General features: G+C 35.7%; 1 protein-coding gene across 11 annotated transcripts in view; it reads left to right on the top strand.

The window, feature by feature from the left end:
* The window catches only part of LRP6 (LDL receptor related protein 6), a 155,107-nt gene that overhangs the window by 78,591 nt on the left and 58,911 nt on the right, over positions 1-17,605 (top strand). For all 11 annotated transcript variants that reach the window (XR_011235750.1, XM_069491122.1, XM_069491124.1 and 8 more), the window contains 4 exons: positions 6,932-7,128; positions 8,936-9,067; positions 11,964-12,360; positions 13,331-13,502. Coding sequence is in view for 10 of the 11 variants with exons in the window: in XM_069491122.1 (XP_069347223.1) it covers positions 6,932-7,128; positions 8,936-9,067; positions 11,964-12,360; positions 13,331-13,502 (898 nt within the window). In the remaining variant the exon portion in view is untranslated. The remainder of the gene's footprint in view (positions 1-6,931; positions 7,129-8,935; positions 9,068-11,963; positions 12,361-13,330; positions 13,503-17,605) is intronic.

Below are 17,605 nucleotides of genomic sequence, written 5' to 3'. Positions count from 1 at the left end.
TTTGGAAAAAATCTCTAAATACCAGATTTTGCTGAAATGGTTTAAGTCCATTTGTGCTTTATTCTTGCTTCTGTTGCAGATCCTTACTAACTTGTGTCTGGCCTGCCTATAATCTTTCTGAACACGGTGTAGCTCAGCCTTCCCTCACATGAGGCTCAATTACATGTTTAAGGCACTATTCAAGTCGTTTGTCCCTTTGTAAATTGGTTATTTGTCTTATTATTGAATTGTAAATAAGAGTTTTCTATATATTCTAGATACAAGTTCTTCACTGGATATATGATTTAGCAATATTTTCTGTCAGTTTGTGGCTTATGTTTTCATTTTCTTGATGGTGTCTTTTGAAACACAAAAGTTTTTCATTTTGGCCGGGCGCGGTGGCTCACGCCTGTAATCCTAGCACTCTGGGAGGCCGAGGTGGGCGGATCCTTTGAGCTCAGGAGTTCGAGACCAGCCTGAGCAAGAGCGAGACCCCACCTCTACTAAAAATAGAAAGAAATTATCTGGCCAGCTAAAAATATATATAGAAAAAATTAGCCGGGCATGGTGGTGCATGCCTGTAGTCCCAGCTACTTGGGAGGCTGAGGCAGGAGGATCGCTTAAGCCCAGGAGTTTGAGGTTGCTGTGAGCTAGGCTGACGCCACGGCACTCACTCTAGCCCGGGCAACAGAGTGAGACTTTGTCTCAAAAAAAAAAAAAAAGTTTTTCATTTTGATTAAATTCAGTTTATTAATTTTTTCTTTTGTTACAAGTGTTTTTGGTATCTTCAGAAATCTTTGCCTAACCCAAAGTGATAAACATTTACTCCTGTTTTCTTCTAAGAGTTTTATTATTTTAACTCTTAAATTTAGATTTATGATCCATTTTGATTTAATTTTTTTGTGTTATGATTCTTACACTCTTTTGTTAAATTTATCTCCAAGTATTTTATCATTTTTGATGGTACTGTGAATGAATTCTGTCTTTTCTAACACGGGCATTTGTGTTCTCTAAATTTCCTCCTAATTGCTGCTTTGGCAGCATCCCATACATTTTTATATTTTGTATCTTCATTTTTTTAGCTCAAAATATCTTAGAAATTGTCTTGTGATTTCTTTTTGGACCCGTTGTTTATTTAGAAGAAATTGAGTAAGAATTGGAAAAATTTAGAATTTAGAAAAGAATTTGATTTCCTGAATTTTCTTGTGATGTTGATTTCTTAGTGAATTCCTGTGTGGTCAGAGAGTATACTTTGTATGATTGCAGCCTTTTAAAATTAATGGTCCCTTAGCATGTGGTCTATCCTGGAGAAAGTTCTACTGGTACTTGAGGAGAATGTGTATTCTCTTGTTGGGGCAGGGGGTGTTCTATAGATGTTGGGTTAAGTTAGTTGATAATGTTGTTCAAATTTTCTATATCCTTGATGATTTTCTGTATGAGAATAGGGTGTTGAGTTCTCCAACTGTTATTTTGAACTATTTTTCCCTTTATTTCTGTCAGATTTTGCTTCATTTGTTTTGAGGCTATCTTTTTATTTGCCTGTATGTTTCTTAATTACCGTATCTTCCTGATGATTTGACTCTTTCTCATAAAGTGTGCTTCTGTATCTCTAGTAATGTTTTTTGATTTAACATCTATTTTGTCTGATAGAGCTGTTTCAGCTCTCTTACAGTTACTGTTTCCTGTAAACTTTTATTTTCAACCTATTTGTGTCTTTAAATCTACTGTATCATAAAATGTATCTTTTGTACACACCATATATTAATAGTTAGTTTTTGTTTTGTTCAACTTAACAACCTTTGCCTTTTGCTTGGAGTGTTTATTTACATTTATTGTCATTAATGATATGGTTGGGCTTACATCTGACATTTTGGTTATTCTCTTTTTATGTCTTATGTCATTATTGTTCCTTTGTTTTTCTTTTGTATTAAGTAGATATTTTCTAGTGTATCATTTTAATTCCTTTCTGGATATTTTTAAACTATTAATATATTTTTGAGATTTTAAAAAATGATTATTTTAGGAATTGCAACATGTGTTTTGTTAAAATCTACTTTAAGATAATGGTAAATTCTTAATTCTTGTCCAGTACAGAAATTTTACTCTAGTATAGCTCCATTCCCTCTACCATCCTTTGGGATATTATTGTCATTTATATTACATTTCTGTTATAACCAATACAGTGTTATAACTATTGTTTTATATAATGTTCTATGTTATCAGAAGGTTAAAAGAATAAAAGGAAAAAAACATTATTTATATAGTTTTTTATATTAACCTACATATATATTTTTTCTGGTATTATTTATTTCTTCCTGAGGGTTTGAGTTACCATTTGCAGTCATTTTCTTGCTTCAGTGTAGTTCTACTGTCTCTTCAGTCCTTTGTAAAATATTTTATTTAAGATAATTTTTTTCTATTTTTGATTTTTAAAATTTCTTCCTTTTCACCTGTTTCTGTTTCGTTATCTGTTTATTCACTCTTGTGTGATTTCTTCATCTCCGAAATGATAAATTCTTACATTTCTAATTCTTTCATCATTCTGTCACCTCAACTCTGAATACTCTGACTTGCATTGTTTTTTCATGACTAGTAATTTATTTTAGTTTTTTTTTTTAAATGTCTAGCTCTGTCTTCCAGGCTGGAGTGCAGTGGTGCGATCATAGCTCACTATAGCCTTAAACTCCTGGGCTCAAGCAATCCTCACATCTCAGTCTCCCAAGTAGCTGGGACTACAGGCACACACCACCACATCTGGGTAATTTTTAAATTTTTTGTAGAGACAGGATCATGCTATATTGCCCAGGCTGGTCTCCAACTCCTAGGCTCAGGTGATACTCCTGCCTCAGTCTCCCAAAGTGCTAGAATTACAGGCATATGCCTCCATGCCTAGTCATTTTAAAGTTTTTTGGATTGTTTTGAAATAGGTTATCAATTTAATTTGTTCTATTTCCATTTCTTTCTGGCATACTTTTATCATCTACAGAGATATTGTTTCCTTTATCCTTACGTTGTTTTTATTATTAACTTTTTAGTGAGATTTGACCATAATACTTTGTTTTCTTATTTTCATGTGAAATTGCTTTTCTTGAATGGGTAGAAGGTGGCAGGATTCATCATAATTTTTCCAACTTCACATGTGTCTCAGGTCTGTGTGTGTGTTTAAAAAAAATGACAGCTTCTTTTCTGGGATTTCCTGGCTCTGTTTCCTTCTCCCACTTTTTTTCTGTACCTTATTTTTCCATTGTTTCTCTTGTACCAATCATACACACTTTTCATTCCACTCCGAGTGATTTCTCACTGTGAGGCTTTGTCTGGAAGGGAGCCTTGGAAGCTCAGCTTTGAGAGTTCACGGTAGGTTAAAGTATGCTAGCCTTTTCAGGGCTGACCTTAGAGTCATTGTATTCCCTCACTCTTGGAGTGGCCAGAACCTCTCCTGGTCAGTTGCTGTTCTCAGATTGCTTTGCCATGCTTTCCATTGTTGTTTATCTTGTGTGTTCTCCTATCCTTACAGTTGACAGATGCCCTGTTGTTTATTTCTGATTTCTCCTGCAGAGGTGCTGATACCAAATGGGTCTTAATGGCTATTGGTAGTTTTTTACAGCTTTTTGTATCCTGGGTTTGTATTTTTTCACTTAGCTTTCTTGTGAATGTTGTTCATGGGTTTTTGGTTTTGTTACCTACTTGTTCTCTCTGTTTTCATGTGGAGGATATGTGAAGATTTTTCAAAAGCTATGTCACCACCACTGATGTTATCTTCTTAGGTATTATAATAACCTCACTGTGATGGAGAGAAACTCCCTTCCAAGGTTAGGTTCAGATGTCAAAATTCATGATAGTTCTCCTGTGGTATGATCAAAGAAAGTTTTATTACCCATACAAGTGGGCAGTTCTGAGACAGGGGTAAAGGACGACTTTCTGGGAGGGAGTCCATAAACAAAAAATGAATGAGAGCGTGTAGGTATTTTATGAAGGATAAGTCCAGTTGGTTCAGAATTCAAAAGAAGTGCCTGCAAAGTTCATGGAATCTGAAATAGATGGCAAGAGGGCTCGTGTATTTGGGGTATTGGTCGGGGTAAGCTTATCACTAAGCTGCAGAAAATGACAGACACAAGGAGGAAATGATGCTCATAGATTGCTAGTGCTAAATCAAAACATTAGAAGGAGGGGGTTGTCTCTGTTTCTTTCCTGTGGTCTCCATAGTAGAGATCCATTCTTTTAGCTCTTGTTATTGTTGTGACATACTACTGAGGAACTGGGCTTTGATCTTACCTGCCACTTTTGTTTTCAGTGGCCATGACTAACTCCTTCTTGAAGTAACTTGTGTTTCCAGAGGAGAAACAGGAGGGTAGGCTTCCCTGGTAATCTTAACAGAGAGAAGGGGAAGACTATATATGGTAATCTCTACTTTTAGGAACAAGTCACCACTGGCTAGACAAATCGTAAATGATCCAGGAGTGCTAGTCTTCTTAGCCTTGCATTTTGTTCAGCTCTGTTAATCACATATTTTTTTTTAAAACATTTAGTTTTATCAAGCATTCATGGAGTGTCTAATAAGCCATTTATACTAATGGCTCGTAATTTGTAGACATAGCATTCTGTGAGATCCTGGAAATATAAATAAGCCAGAGTCCCTACTCTCAAAAAGGTTATCAATTATAGAGTTGTTGGATAGGTAAACAGTTATAAAACAAGTTTCCTGTTTTATGTTATGAGAGCACAGAGGAAGAATGATAACTTGGCTTGTGGGGGGAGGAGATTAAGGAAGGCTATGAAAAGGAAGTGACATTAAAAGTTAGTGTTAGTATTTACTGATTCTCATAAGCTGCCGGTATTAAGCACTTACTGATTTAGAAACAACACATGAGATATTCACATAATAAAATGTTATGCTTATATGAGAAATCTTAAAATATTGAAAATGTATGCCCTAAAATTGAGGAATCATTTCTGAAGTAAGTACTAAGCATAGTGCTGAATGGCTTTTGCACACATTATCATTCAATCTTCACAGTAACTCAGTGAGGATAGGTTATTTTCTCACATTTGCAGATGAGGAAAACAAAGCTTGCAGAAGTGATGTAAGTAGTAAGTGTGTATGTGGAGGTTTAAATTCAACTCTATCTAATTTCTGTTCTTATGCATTCAATTACAATACAAAATGAGTATAGCTTTTAGGGAGGGCTTTTGCTTTTTCCATTTGTTTATTTTCCTATGTCTAGTTCATTAGAGTAAATTTTAACATTCAATGATATACAAAGGACTTATAAGACTAGTTTTTCCTCCAAAGTTTTTCAAAGACCTGGTTATGTAATTTGAAGTTCTTTGAGATGGTTGATGAAGTGTCAGGTAACTTAGTTTTTACTATTCTTTATTTTCTGCTTGTGTTTCTTGTCTGTCTTGGCAGCCTCTCAGTACTCTTTGTGTCTTACCATAATGAATTTTGGAAAACGTTAGTGTGAAATATACAGGCTTTTAAAAAATTGAACTTAAACTATGATATCATGTCTATAAATAATATAGTCCTTTTAGTAAACTTTAAAAAACTGCCCATTTAAAAATAGAGAAGACTGTGCTTCAGGAGTAGGCATTGTGGCAGTTCTATTTGAGAAATGAGAAGGAACAGTAATCTGCTAGGGAGGAAAGAATTACGGAAAATGAGAAGAGAAAACTGTGATAATATAAACTGGCAGAGTAGGTATGAAATTCCAAAATATAAAGTTTGGCAAACCAGTCATGCTAATCTTTTATTTGATTTTTAAAAAATTTGGCCTGAATTTATAAGACTTTAGGCTAGGACCATTCCATGTGCAATCACAGATTATAATTCTGCTTAGATAAAAATGATCATAGTGCTCTTGAATTTGATTTAATGTACTGCTAATGTTAGATACTAGAGATCAAGTAACCTCAAAAACCTAAAAATTGAATCATCTTTCTTAAGATATATGATACTTTCTATTTCTTTCCAATAGCTTATTTTTTCCCTTCCTTTTCTGCTTTTTCCTCCCTCTCTCCTTCCCTCCTGGATGGACTATTGGGAAACTTGGATTTATGAAAATATCAAAGCATTTATTTTCCAGAATATTATTTTGACTCAAAACATGATTTGTTCATATTCTAGAGCATTTACTTATTGAGTAACTATCTGTGACACTCTGCAAAGTTCTGTGCCTTGAGTACTAATCAAGCTCTTTACTTTTCCTTTTAAATAATATCTATTGCTTGTGAAAATTTTGGGTCTCCTTTGTCTCATGAACACAGTCTGCCAGTGGCAGGACTTCCTTTTGGCTGCGTGCCTTGGGAAAGTTAAATGATAATACAGCAAAAGCCTGCTTAGATGACCATTTGCAGGAGCTAGACTGGGGTTTGCAGGGAGAGCTCTGCCTGAATGTCTTTTAGCCTCGTGTGTATGTTTTCATTCTCAGTTATCAAAACCACAAGAAGGTATGGAAGAAACAGGCTCAGGTCTCTGTTCTTCCACATCAAGAAGGAAAAAGCCTATTCCTGAAATAAATCTTCCTAGTCCCAGCTGTAACCCCTGCGATTTTTCTTACTGCTTACCTTTCTCCTTCTGATGACATGAGTTATATGAAAGGACGGAAGCTGGGAGTCCAGAGATGGTAGTAGAGGAGTGGGAATGACAGCAGTGCTAACGATGAGAAAGCAGTGCTTGCTTTCTGCCTGGTAGCTTGTAGGGAACTTGGGGCCTGCTGCCAAGTTAGGGACCATTCTGAAGTGCTTGGTTGGGGATTTTGGACATCTTAAAAATGTATTTGAGTTCATCATGTGAATTACTTTTCACAGGTGTATTTGACCTAAAGGTATGTGTCACTCAGGATTTATTTATAAATGTTAATGTGGACTAAGATCATTTTAATGGGGGAGATGAAGTTAGGATAGAAGAAGAACACTGAGAACTAAGTTTGAATTTTTCTCTTTGTGTTAATAGGCAGGCAGTGGTTAAAGGTTCCCTTCCACATCCTTTTGCCTTGACGTTATTTGAGGACACTTTGTACTGGACTGACTGGAATACACACTCCATTTTGGCTTGCAACAAGTACACTGGCGAGGGTCTGCGTGAAATCCATTCTAACATCTTCTCTCCCATGGATATCCATGCCTTCAGCCAACAGAGGCAGCCAAATGGTAAGTGATCTTGATTTTTAAATTGCAAGTTGGAATAGCTTTGTAGCACTCTAATGTCTGGCTTTCGTGAGGGTTAGGAGAGGGGAGAACATACCCAGAGGTAGTTGGGAGGAATAAAAAATAAAGAGAGAAGACCTCAAAATGTAGTTCAGGTTAAACAATAGCCTAAAGCATTTTGTAGCCTATCTGTCACTACAGACCGCCTCAACTCTTTGTTTGGGGTATAGGTTATAGAGTCGGAGAACAGAGCAATAAATAAAAATTTTAGATGGCTCATATGCTAAGCTTATACACAAAGGTATTTCTTGTTCATACTACTTCTCTCCGTATGTGTTTGAGTGTGTTCATGTGAGTGTGTTTAAACAACAAATGCTTTTCTTTCGAATGGAAGCCTCTGTTAATCTAGCTGGTGAATTTAAATACCTCATTTTATTGAAAGAAATACCTGCTTAAACTTTTTTGTGCAACCCCTCCACCCCTTTTCCCTTCGATTTGCTTCCTTTTTTGGTCAACCTTTACAATGACTTAGACTGTAACTGCTGACAACAACTTCTTGTAAGAGAGGACTAGAATTAGGTTTAAAAGGAATACGAGAATGTTAAGTGTTTGGCACTTGTGTGTAAATAAATGTCTGGCATGTGTCTGAGTGTATTTCAGATTGTGTTCCATAGCCAAAAATGAAGAGTTTTTGGATCATCCATTGCTTTGTATTTATTAGCTTTTTCCATTTAGGAGACGATAATAAAATACTGAATGTGTTATGTTGGAATCTGATGATCGTGAGCTCTTAAAAATGGTTTTAAATGTATGTGTTACTCTTTTGTAAAAAAGAAAATGTTTAGTCACTCACGAATTTTTTATTCTCATTTTTTCTCAGCCCTCAGGAAAAAAAAATTTTTTTTAAATGGCACTGTTGATCCTTTATGTTTTACTAGTTTGAGAATTTGTAGTTATCTTTGATACTGTTCTAGTTTAGCTTTCATGTTTCTCCATCTTATGATGGTCTCTATCTCATGTTGATTTTTTTTTGTATGAATATTGTTTGAATACATCTCTTTCCATAGTTTCTAAAATGTGCTAATTAGTTTCCTCTGCTTTTCAGTTCCCCTTCTTTTAATCCATTCTGCGTATTCTTTTTATGTTAACTTTTCCAAAGCATGACTTTTTGACATTCTAGTTATGTTACTTGGCTTTCAGTGCCCTCCCCCACAGTCTGTCCCGTTCTTTGTGCTCATTCCACTTTAATTCCTATTAGTCAACAGAAACATGGACCTCCAGTTACACTGTTCATCTTATTATCTCACCCAGTGAACAGCCCCCAAGCCTTTACTCATGTGGCCACACTTGAAATGTCCTCCTGTCTATCCTTCCTATCCATCAGGGCTCCTGCCGTGTCCTGCATCCTCCATGAAACCTTTCTCCAGGTCTTTAAACCTCAGTGATTTATTTCCCATTTGACTCTGTACTTACTTATAGTCCATAATGTATAAAATAGCATTTAGTTTCATTGTTTTATATTCTTTTCTAGTTTTATTGTTTGTTAATTTTGGCTTACTGACAAGATTGTAAGCTCTTTTAGGGCAGGGATCTCTTGTTTTACTTCTTTCTTGTGTATTCCTCTTTGGATAAAAAATGCTAAGTAAATTCTCACTGATTATTTCCCTTCTGTGCATAGGGCTTGGTAGTCAAACACCTGGATGACATTTGGTAATAATTTTAGTTTATCACCGTTGCTCATGTTATGGTTGTTAACCTTTGTGTACCTAGTAATCATTAGGTATTAATCAGTGTGATTTATATTTGACAGCTACAAATCCATGTGGAATTGATAATGGTGGTTGTTCCCATTTGTGTTTGATGTCTCCAGTCAAGCCTTTTTATCAGTGTGCTTGCCCAACTGGGGTCAAACTCCTGGAGAATGGAAAAACCTGCAAAGATGGTAAGAAAATGTTATCTAAGAAGGAAAAATTTTATGATAATAATTGAGATTCTTTATGATTTATTTTGCTTCTCTATAATCAGCCCTGTAGGTTACAGTGCTTTGGGAGACTAGGTATAAACTTACAACTTTCTCAAATGGTTATATAACAGAAGTGTTATATGTGTTTTATGGCATCTCTTGAATGCTATTTTATAAATTATTTTAATGTTTTAAGTAACATATTTTTGAGAAAAAAAAGGGTGCTGTATCTTTTCGCCATCAAATCTTATAGTCATTGATATCACAGTTGATTCCTGTGGAAAGGAGTATAACTTCTCTTAAAGAATGCATTTTTAACAGTAGGTAGTACTTGTAAATAACCTCTAGAGGAAAAAATGTTTATTACACTTTTATCTGTAAGGAATGTCACAGGATAGATGTATTTTCTAACAAATGATTGAAGGATATTTTTAATTGCTTTTTAATGACAGAGAAGTGCTTTCAGAAGATGAAAAAAATTCCATATTGTACTGTTTAAAACAACTTCTTTTTACACTTAACAACCACACTTTGCCTCTTCTTCTTACTCTTAATTCCCTATAGAGAGAGGGCATGTTGGAGAAGTATACTGATTTAGGACATTTCAAGGGACTTCTGGTTTTGAAGAACACCAGTTCTTCTCTTTTTCTTCTTAATGAGAATTTTATTCTTGATTCTTACCCCTATGGATCACCGGCTGGTTCTCTTGCAACCAGCAAGACCCGGTAAGAAAATTGTTACGTTTAGCAGTGGCTTCTTTATCTAAATCTGAAAAGCAGAAGCCTGTATTTTGGAGTGTGTTAGAGAGTTCCTGGCGAAGGGGTCAGGGAGTCAGAGAGATGGAATTGAGTCCGTGTACAGGATGTTTGTTATGACTTGGCATTGACAAATTATCCTCATAGTCAAAGGTGAAGCTGGCTGACTCTTGTCAAATGGTTTCTATGGCAAACAATAATTTGGTTTCAATTTAAAACAAAAGCTTTTTGTAACATTGCTTTTTTGTTTAAAAATGTACTCTGAGACTTTAAAACAGAGGATTTATTTTAGCAGTAGTGGTCTGTCTACTCCCTCGCAATGCAAATGTACATGTTTAACCAGTTTTGAATTTCAGCTGTACGGTTGGCATGTAGTAGCCTTAAGTTAACTATTCTGTTTTGATCACCTTTCTCAAATTAACAGCTCTTTGTTTCCAAAGTTTTGGGCTGGCTTCTCTTGGTGGTTAGCAGGGCCAGTGAATTGTGCTATTATTCTTACTTGGTGCCTACTGTGGCATTTGGGGCTATATTTTCTCCAAGTTAGAGTTCATTTATGATTAGCCCTAGAGTGAAAAAGCTGAAGTTGAGAGTCTCCACTCCTCTTCTCAGTTTTTTAACTATATTTCCAGATTGATGCTTAAAGTTTATGTGCCACTATTTTCTTTTTTCTTTCTTTTTTTTTTTTTAGACAGAGTCTCACTCTATTGCCCCAGCTAGAGTGCTGTGGCATCAGCCTAGCTCACAGCAACCTCAAACTCCTGGGCTCAAGCAATCCTTCTGCCTCAGCCTCCCAAGTAGCTGGGACTACAGGCATGTGCCACCATGCCCGGCTAATTTTTTCTGTATATATTTTTAATTGTCCATATAATTTCTTTCTATTTTTAGTAGAGACAGGGTCTCGCTCTTGCTCAGGCTGGTCTCGAACTCCTGACCTCGAGCAATCCTCCCGCCTCGGCCTCCCAGAGTGCTAGGATTACAGGCCCCAGTATTTTCTTTTGGACTCATTTTTAAAGTGGTTATCTTTACCTTGCTCTTTCAGTTGTCAATTTGCTTACCATCATTTGTTAGCTTCTTATAATTAGATAATTTTTTGCTGGTGGTTTACTTGAACATTAAAAATGAAAACAAAGAATGAGCTCAGTGTCCTTGTTCTCAGTTATGGGGTTAAACATTTGGGGTTTGAGTTTAAAATATTTCACAAATAAATCTAATTTAAAACTCAGTGAAATAAGAATTTGAAAGTCTTCATTTTTTAATACTAATAATATTATATTAGTTAGTTATAGAGTACTTATATGCCCAGTACCTTTTTGAGTTTTGCATTTATCTCCTTGAGTGTTCACAGCAATCTTATGAGGTACAGATGAGGAAAATAGGCTTAGGGAGATTAGATGTTTTGTTTCTACTTAGAAAGTAGTTTGTGTAGCTACTTGAATCAAGTTCTGTTGGATCCACAACTCTTACTCTTAACCATTGTGCTATGTTTATCTGGTTTCCTCTCTCCATTGCTGCTGTTTTCTTCTCCTTTGCCCTTCATTCTGTGAAGTATTGCCCTGTATTTCTCTTTGTTAAGACCATTTCACTGAAATGTAATTTACATTCCATATGAAATACATCCATTTCAAGTGTACAATTCAGTGATTTTCAGTAAATTTATAGAGTTGTGCAACCACCACTGTAATCCAATTTTAGAACATTCCCATCAGCCACAAAGATTCTTGTCCTAGATTTCTTTACCTTTTTAAAAATACTTCTTGAACAAAGGCTCTATATCGTACATTTCCTTCCTTTAGTACTCAGCTACTTAGCTTCTTAGTCATTATTCATTGTACTTTAGATAGCTGTATTAATTCCAGAAGCTATATAATGAATGAAACTAGAGATTGTGGATCAAAACTTGATTTGGAAAGGCTAGCCATTGTAGAGCTTGACCTTAGAGCAGACTCTTCCTATTTCATTGTATTATTTTCCATTTTTACTCCAAAGAGAGACGGTGGGTGTCCTTTTATACTCATTTATTTTTCAATTTCTGAAGAAGTTCTGCCTTCTTTATTTAGAGTGGCTAAATTTTGCCTGTAGGTTTCAAATTGTTTCTTCTTCATTTCACTTTGTTGTTCTAGGTGCCACTGAATTACTGCTTTTAGCCAGAAGGACAGATTTGAGACGCATTTCTTTGGATACACCAGATTTTACAGACATTGTTCTGCAGTTAGAAGACATTCGCCATGCCATTGCCATAGATTATGATCCTGTGGAAGGCTATATCTACTGGACTGATGATGAAGTGAAGGCCATACGCCGTTCATTCATAGATGGATCTGGCAGTCAGTTTGTGGTCACTGCTCAAATTGCTCATCCTGACGGTATTGCTGTTGACTGGGTTGCACGAAATCTTTACTGGACAGATACTGGCACTGATCGGATAGAAGTGACAAGGCTCAACGGGACCATGAGGAAGATCTTGATTTCAGAGGACTTAGAGGAACCCCGGGCTATTGTGTTAGATCCAATGGTTGGGTAAGAAGCTCTGTTGATAGTAAATTCTATCTGGTGTTTTCGATTTTCACGGGTCTCTAAAAACATTGACTAAGACAACATGAATATATGTTGGTTTCCATTAAACAGCTCTTTAATGGCTGTCCATTTTTAGAATCTAGTGATTGGAATAAAATCTCAAGTTAAAGAAATGCTAATTTTTTGCCTTGAATGTTTTGAATAGTTTTTCTTTCTAATTAAGTCCATATTTGCTGACTTTGGGTGTTGTCTCTAGATTTTGCTCAGATTGCATCATGACCATGAAAAATGTGGAAATAAATTGTTTTCAGAACTTTCTCTTCCCTTAGAAGATTTCATTTCATCCCATTTCCAGTTTTTATTGTAAGAATATATCTTACTTTGTATTTCCCAAGTACATGAATTTTTACAAAACTTTGTCAGGCCATGCAGTTTTACTCCTAGTCTCTCTCTTTTTTTTTTTTTTTTTTTTTGCCGTGCCACCTTGGCCATAGTCCAGGGAAGCAAAACTTTTTACATACTCACCAGTGTTATTGTTACTATGAGATTTATTCTGAGGATGAACATAGTGGCAAATTATTACACCTCAGTGTGTAACAATGCTTTAGAGCCACTTAAACATCTAGGAGCTGTAAGAATCACTTAGCAGTGCAGAAGAATTTTGGGGGGAATTCAGGTTGTCATCTGAATGTTACTACTGGGATAAACTTTTTGTGTCATGGATGACAAGCCAAGAAAAAGATGTGAAGTTCATGGAAAGGAGCACAAAATATTTTGAAAAAACGTAAGTAAAAATAGAGTCTTGTTATTGAGAGGCATTTTCAGGATCAGTTTTAGAAAATACTGATTTGAAAGTTTCTTACAAGCTTATACACTGCTATTATAAATGTCTTAAACATACTCTTTATGTTTATATATCTGAAAGTCATATTTTGTTATATATTTTTAGCTCATTTTCTGTATACTTCTGTAGGTACATGTATTGGACTGACTGGGGAGAAATCCCAAAAATTGAGCGAGCAGCTCTGGATGGTTCTGACCGTGTAGTATTGGTTAACACTTCTCTTGGTTGGCCAAATGGTTTAGCCTTGGATTATGATGAAGGAAAAATATACTGGGGAGATGCCAAAACAGACAAAATTGAGGTTTGTTTTTCATTTTATAACTAGTTTTATAATGATTTGAGTTGATAGTAATTTGATAACAGATATTCTTGTCTCTTAACAGTTGTCTTGGGTGCCAGAGGTATCTTTTATAGAAATTTTACTCAACCTTCACTTTTCTAGGAATAATGTATTCTCTTCCACATAATCCCAGGATTTCTGAGATATATTGATATGGGCAATGGGTGTTCATCTATTTCTAGTCTTAAAAGCTTACGTAAATGATTTTCTTCATTTTAAGTAAAGCCACTGCCAGAATTTCCTAGGGACAGTTTCTGCAAACCCAAAAGTATGTGAGATCTATACTGAAAGAGCTAGCCATCCTAAGTTAGGAAAACAAAGCCCATAATGTATATATAACTTCTGTTGTTGTTATTGGTGTTGGGGATGGGTGGAGGAACATATTAAATATTTAGATGGCTACATACACACAATTTTTAAATTGATTTATGGGCTGCATGGAAGAAAGGTTAATTTACCAAAGTTTGGGAAAAAATATTTACCAAGTGGTAGAATTAAGTTTGTGGCAATCAAATAGAATATGGTGAAAACAATCAGTAGTGAATATTTTATCACACATTTTGTAAATGGCATATATCCCTGATACTGAGTGTTAGGTCTAAAATTTGCAACTTTAAATGAGACTATGTTAGAAATCTTATGGATCACATGCTTAAAACAGTTAGGGTCTCAGTTTTTCTTTGGGGAATACATGACTTCTCTCATATAAGGAATGGCTTTGAATAGCTCTTCAGAGAGCCACTGCACACATCTAATGAATAGAAAATTTGGACTCTAGAGCAGTTATTTTAGAAAGGTAATTCTGAGGAGTGCTAGAGACTCTGAGGGAATAATGACTTAAAGGGCCTTCTTTCCAGAAATGAAAACTTGGAGTAGGAGAAACCCCCCATTAGTATTCTACAAGGCTGAAATACTGAGAATGGCATCCCTTGTTCTTGCAGCTGGTTTCCATTAGTAGAAAATTTTGCATAGATTAACTGTATAAATTTTCTCCCTGTTGTTAGTGTTTCACTGCCCCCTGCCCTTCCTTAAAATCCAAGTTAATGTTTGACTTTTTTAACAGCTGGAGTTATTGCTAATGAGACAAAGGTTGTGAGTTCACTTTTTAGATGGGCTTTTACCTTCATTTGGATCTGCTTAATTTAGATTGCCTACCTAATCCCAGCCAGTTTGCATTTGTGTATTGTGGGTCAGCTGTGGACCATACATGAGTGTATAGGTATTAATACTCTGAGGAAAACAGTTTAAAGCTCATGTGTCCCAGAAGAATGTCTATAGCAATAAAACTTACATAAGGGAAGAACACTTGATATATTATTGTGTAGGGATTTAAAAAATTGTATATTTGGTCTTGTTTTTCTTAGCCTACTATGACTGATTGATTAGCTTGAAAATAAAATCATTTGTTTCTTACTGGAAAATAAGTCTTATTTTTTCCACTTCAGGTATATTTAATACTTTAGATATCGAAATTTATTCAAAATCACAAATAGTTCAGGAGGGATTCAGATAAAGAAATTAGAATTTACAGACATCCTGAGTGACAGTGTTTTAAAAAAATGGTTATATATTATATAACCATATAACGTTGATTAAATAGGATTTATTTTCTTGGTTTGCGGTGAGTAGAGTAGATCTTAAAATTAGTATTCCTTCTGGCCTTGTCGTTATATCTTCTTGAGCGAGGCATGTGTATGCAATGGTGTGATTTGTTCCCTCACCCTGTATTTCCTTCTTCCCTGAGTGGTACCAGCGTCCTTAAACTTGTTTTTTAGATCCATCTTTCTCCTTCCAGGTTTGTTGGAACATAGCTACTGTTTGTTCTTTGTCCTCTTTTTGACAGATTGTTTATGTTAGTGTTACATTTACTTCCATCAAATTATGTACATGAAGAAGACCTCCCCTGATTCTTTCCCCTAGAGATTCTGATGAAATTTCACTAGTTGGGTGTCAATGCTTTTGTCATTTTCTTTACATAGACACATCTGGGAAGTAGGGAGAGCAGAGGTATTGCTATTTATTCTCTTTTTATGATGAGGTAAAATTGCTAGTACGTGGCAAACTAAAGACAAGAGCACAGCTCTTCATCTAAAGTAATCTTGCATAACTGGAGGAGAAAACCTGTTAGTTTCCCATCCTAACAGTACCACTACATACAAGACAACACTCAACCACGTGTCCTACAAACAACGCTGCTCAAACTACAGAAGCTGGACCTGGAAACTCTCTGTCATCCACTATATTCAGCAGACCTTGCACCACTGACTACCACTTCTTCCAGGCTTTGGACCACTTTTTGCGAGGAAAAATATTTAATTCTCAACAAGCTGTGGAAAATGCCTTTGGCGATTTCATCACTGCTTCTTCTCCAGGCTTCTTTGCTACTGGCGTAAACAAGCTACCATTAAGTTGGCAAAACTGTGCAATAGTTTAGGTGCACACTTTGACTAATTGTAATGCTTCTTGTTTGCAATATAATAAACTACACTTTTGATTAAAAATTGGACATTTCATATTTAATGAACTAATACAAACACATATAGGGCAGTTTAATCCCAAACAGACTCTAAGTCTTCCAGAAGGCAGTAGGGCTATCATAACCACAATGTGATATTCTCATATATTCCTAGGGAAAAGCAACTTTCATTCCTGGGCATGACAAAAGCTGGGAAGCCTTCTTAAGTGGATGGGACTAGAAGGAAGCATGTTACCCAGACTAGGATCAGATCAGTATCTGTGATCAACTACTACATAACAAGAGGCTAGCACATATACTTTTTAGAAAAAGAAACATTTTAAAAATTACATATCATTCTAAGTTTTCAAGTTAAATATTATCCACCTACTATCAAGTAAAGGAAGATCAAAAGCTGGTGGTTGAGTGTTGTCTTACAAGAGGATCAGCCTGTCTTTATTGACCAATCTCGGCCTTTAATTGCAAGCATCCTTATCATTTCATCAAATTGGTTGCAGTAGACATCTGCTGTAATGCATTGACCACGTTTCATGAAACTGTAGTGGATAATATCAGCATTGGACCACCAAACAGGCAACATTAGCTTTTTTTAAATGATTATTCGGTTTTGGACTGTTTCAGCACTTCATCTTTATCCAACCATTGTGCCGAACGCTTGTGATTGTCAGGAAGATCCATTTTTCATCACACGTAACAGTGTGGTGTAGAAATGGTTTGCCTTTATGTTGTGACAGCAAAGAAAGGCAAGCTTTAAGATGATTTCTGTTCTGATGCTCATTTAATTCGTGCAGAACCATCTATCCAGCTTCTTTAACTTTCCAGTTTGTTTCAAATTGCCCAATATTATTGGATTAGTTAACAATAAACCTTGCTGCTAATTCACGCCTAGGTTGAGATGGATTCACTTCCACTACAGCTTTCAGCTCATCAGTACCACCTTGGTCTCAGGTTGCCCATGTGGCTCATTTTCAAGATTAAAATCACCAGAATGGAACTTCTCAAACCATCGACGTACTGTGTGTTCATTAGCCACATCCTTCCCAAACACTTTGCTGATATTTTGCACTGTCTGTGCTGCATTGGTTCCACAACTCATATTAGAAAATAACACTAATTTTTGACTTATCCATGGTTTCACAAAAATTGCTCCTAAGAAAATTTTGAAAGATAATCATAAGCCAAAACATGTCTTTGAAAGACTGAGAATGTACCTTCACAATAAAAATAAAACTAGAAGGGTCAAAGTGAAATGTCAGAGATATCAACTGTCAAACTTAGCACTTAGGGAAATCGGACATTTCACACTTATTAACCTAATAGTACATTTGAGAGGAAAAGAATGTAAGACATAGTAAGCCCCTGTGTTTTGAGTGGATCACATGGGAAAAGCTCATAATGGTCGTTCATCTATTATATCTGCTCCCTTAATTGAGTCCTTAGATCAATTTCTCATTTCCTCTTCTTGTAAGCAGTGATGTGACAAGATGCTAGCTATATTAGGGAGTTGGGTCTAAAAACTAGGAAGAGAGAATGGGGGAACTGAGGGGTTTTTTACTTGATTTTTTAATTGTACGGAGTTATAAAAACA

The sequence above is a fragment of the Eulemur rufifrons genome, chromosome 16 (assembly GCF_041146395.1).
Source record: "Eulemur rufifrons isolate Redbay chromosome 16, OSU_ERuf_1, whole genome shotgun sequence".
Taxonomy (NCBI): Eukaryota; Metazoa; Chordata; class Mammalia; order Primates; family Lemuridae; genus Eulemur; species Eulemur rufifrons.
Note: the sequence above shows the minus strand (reverse complement) of the source record. Positions and strands in the feature narration are given on the sequence as shown.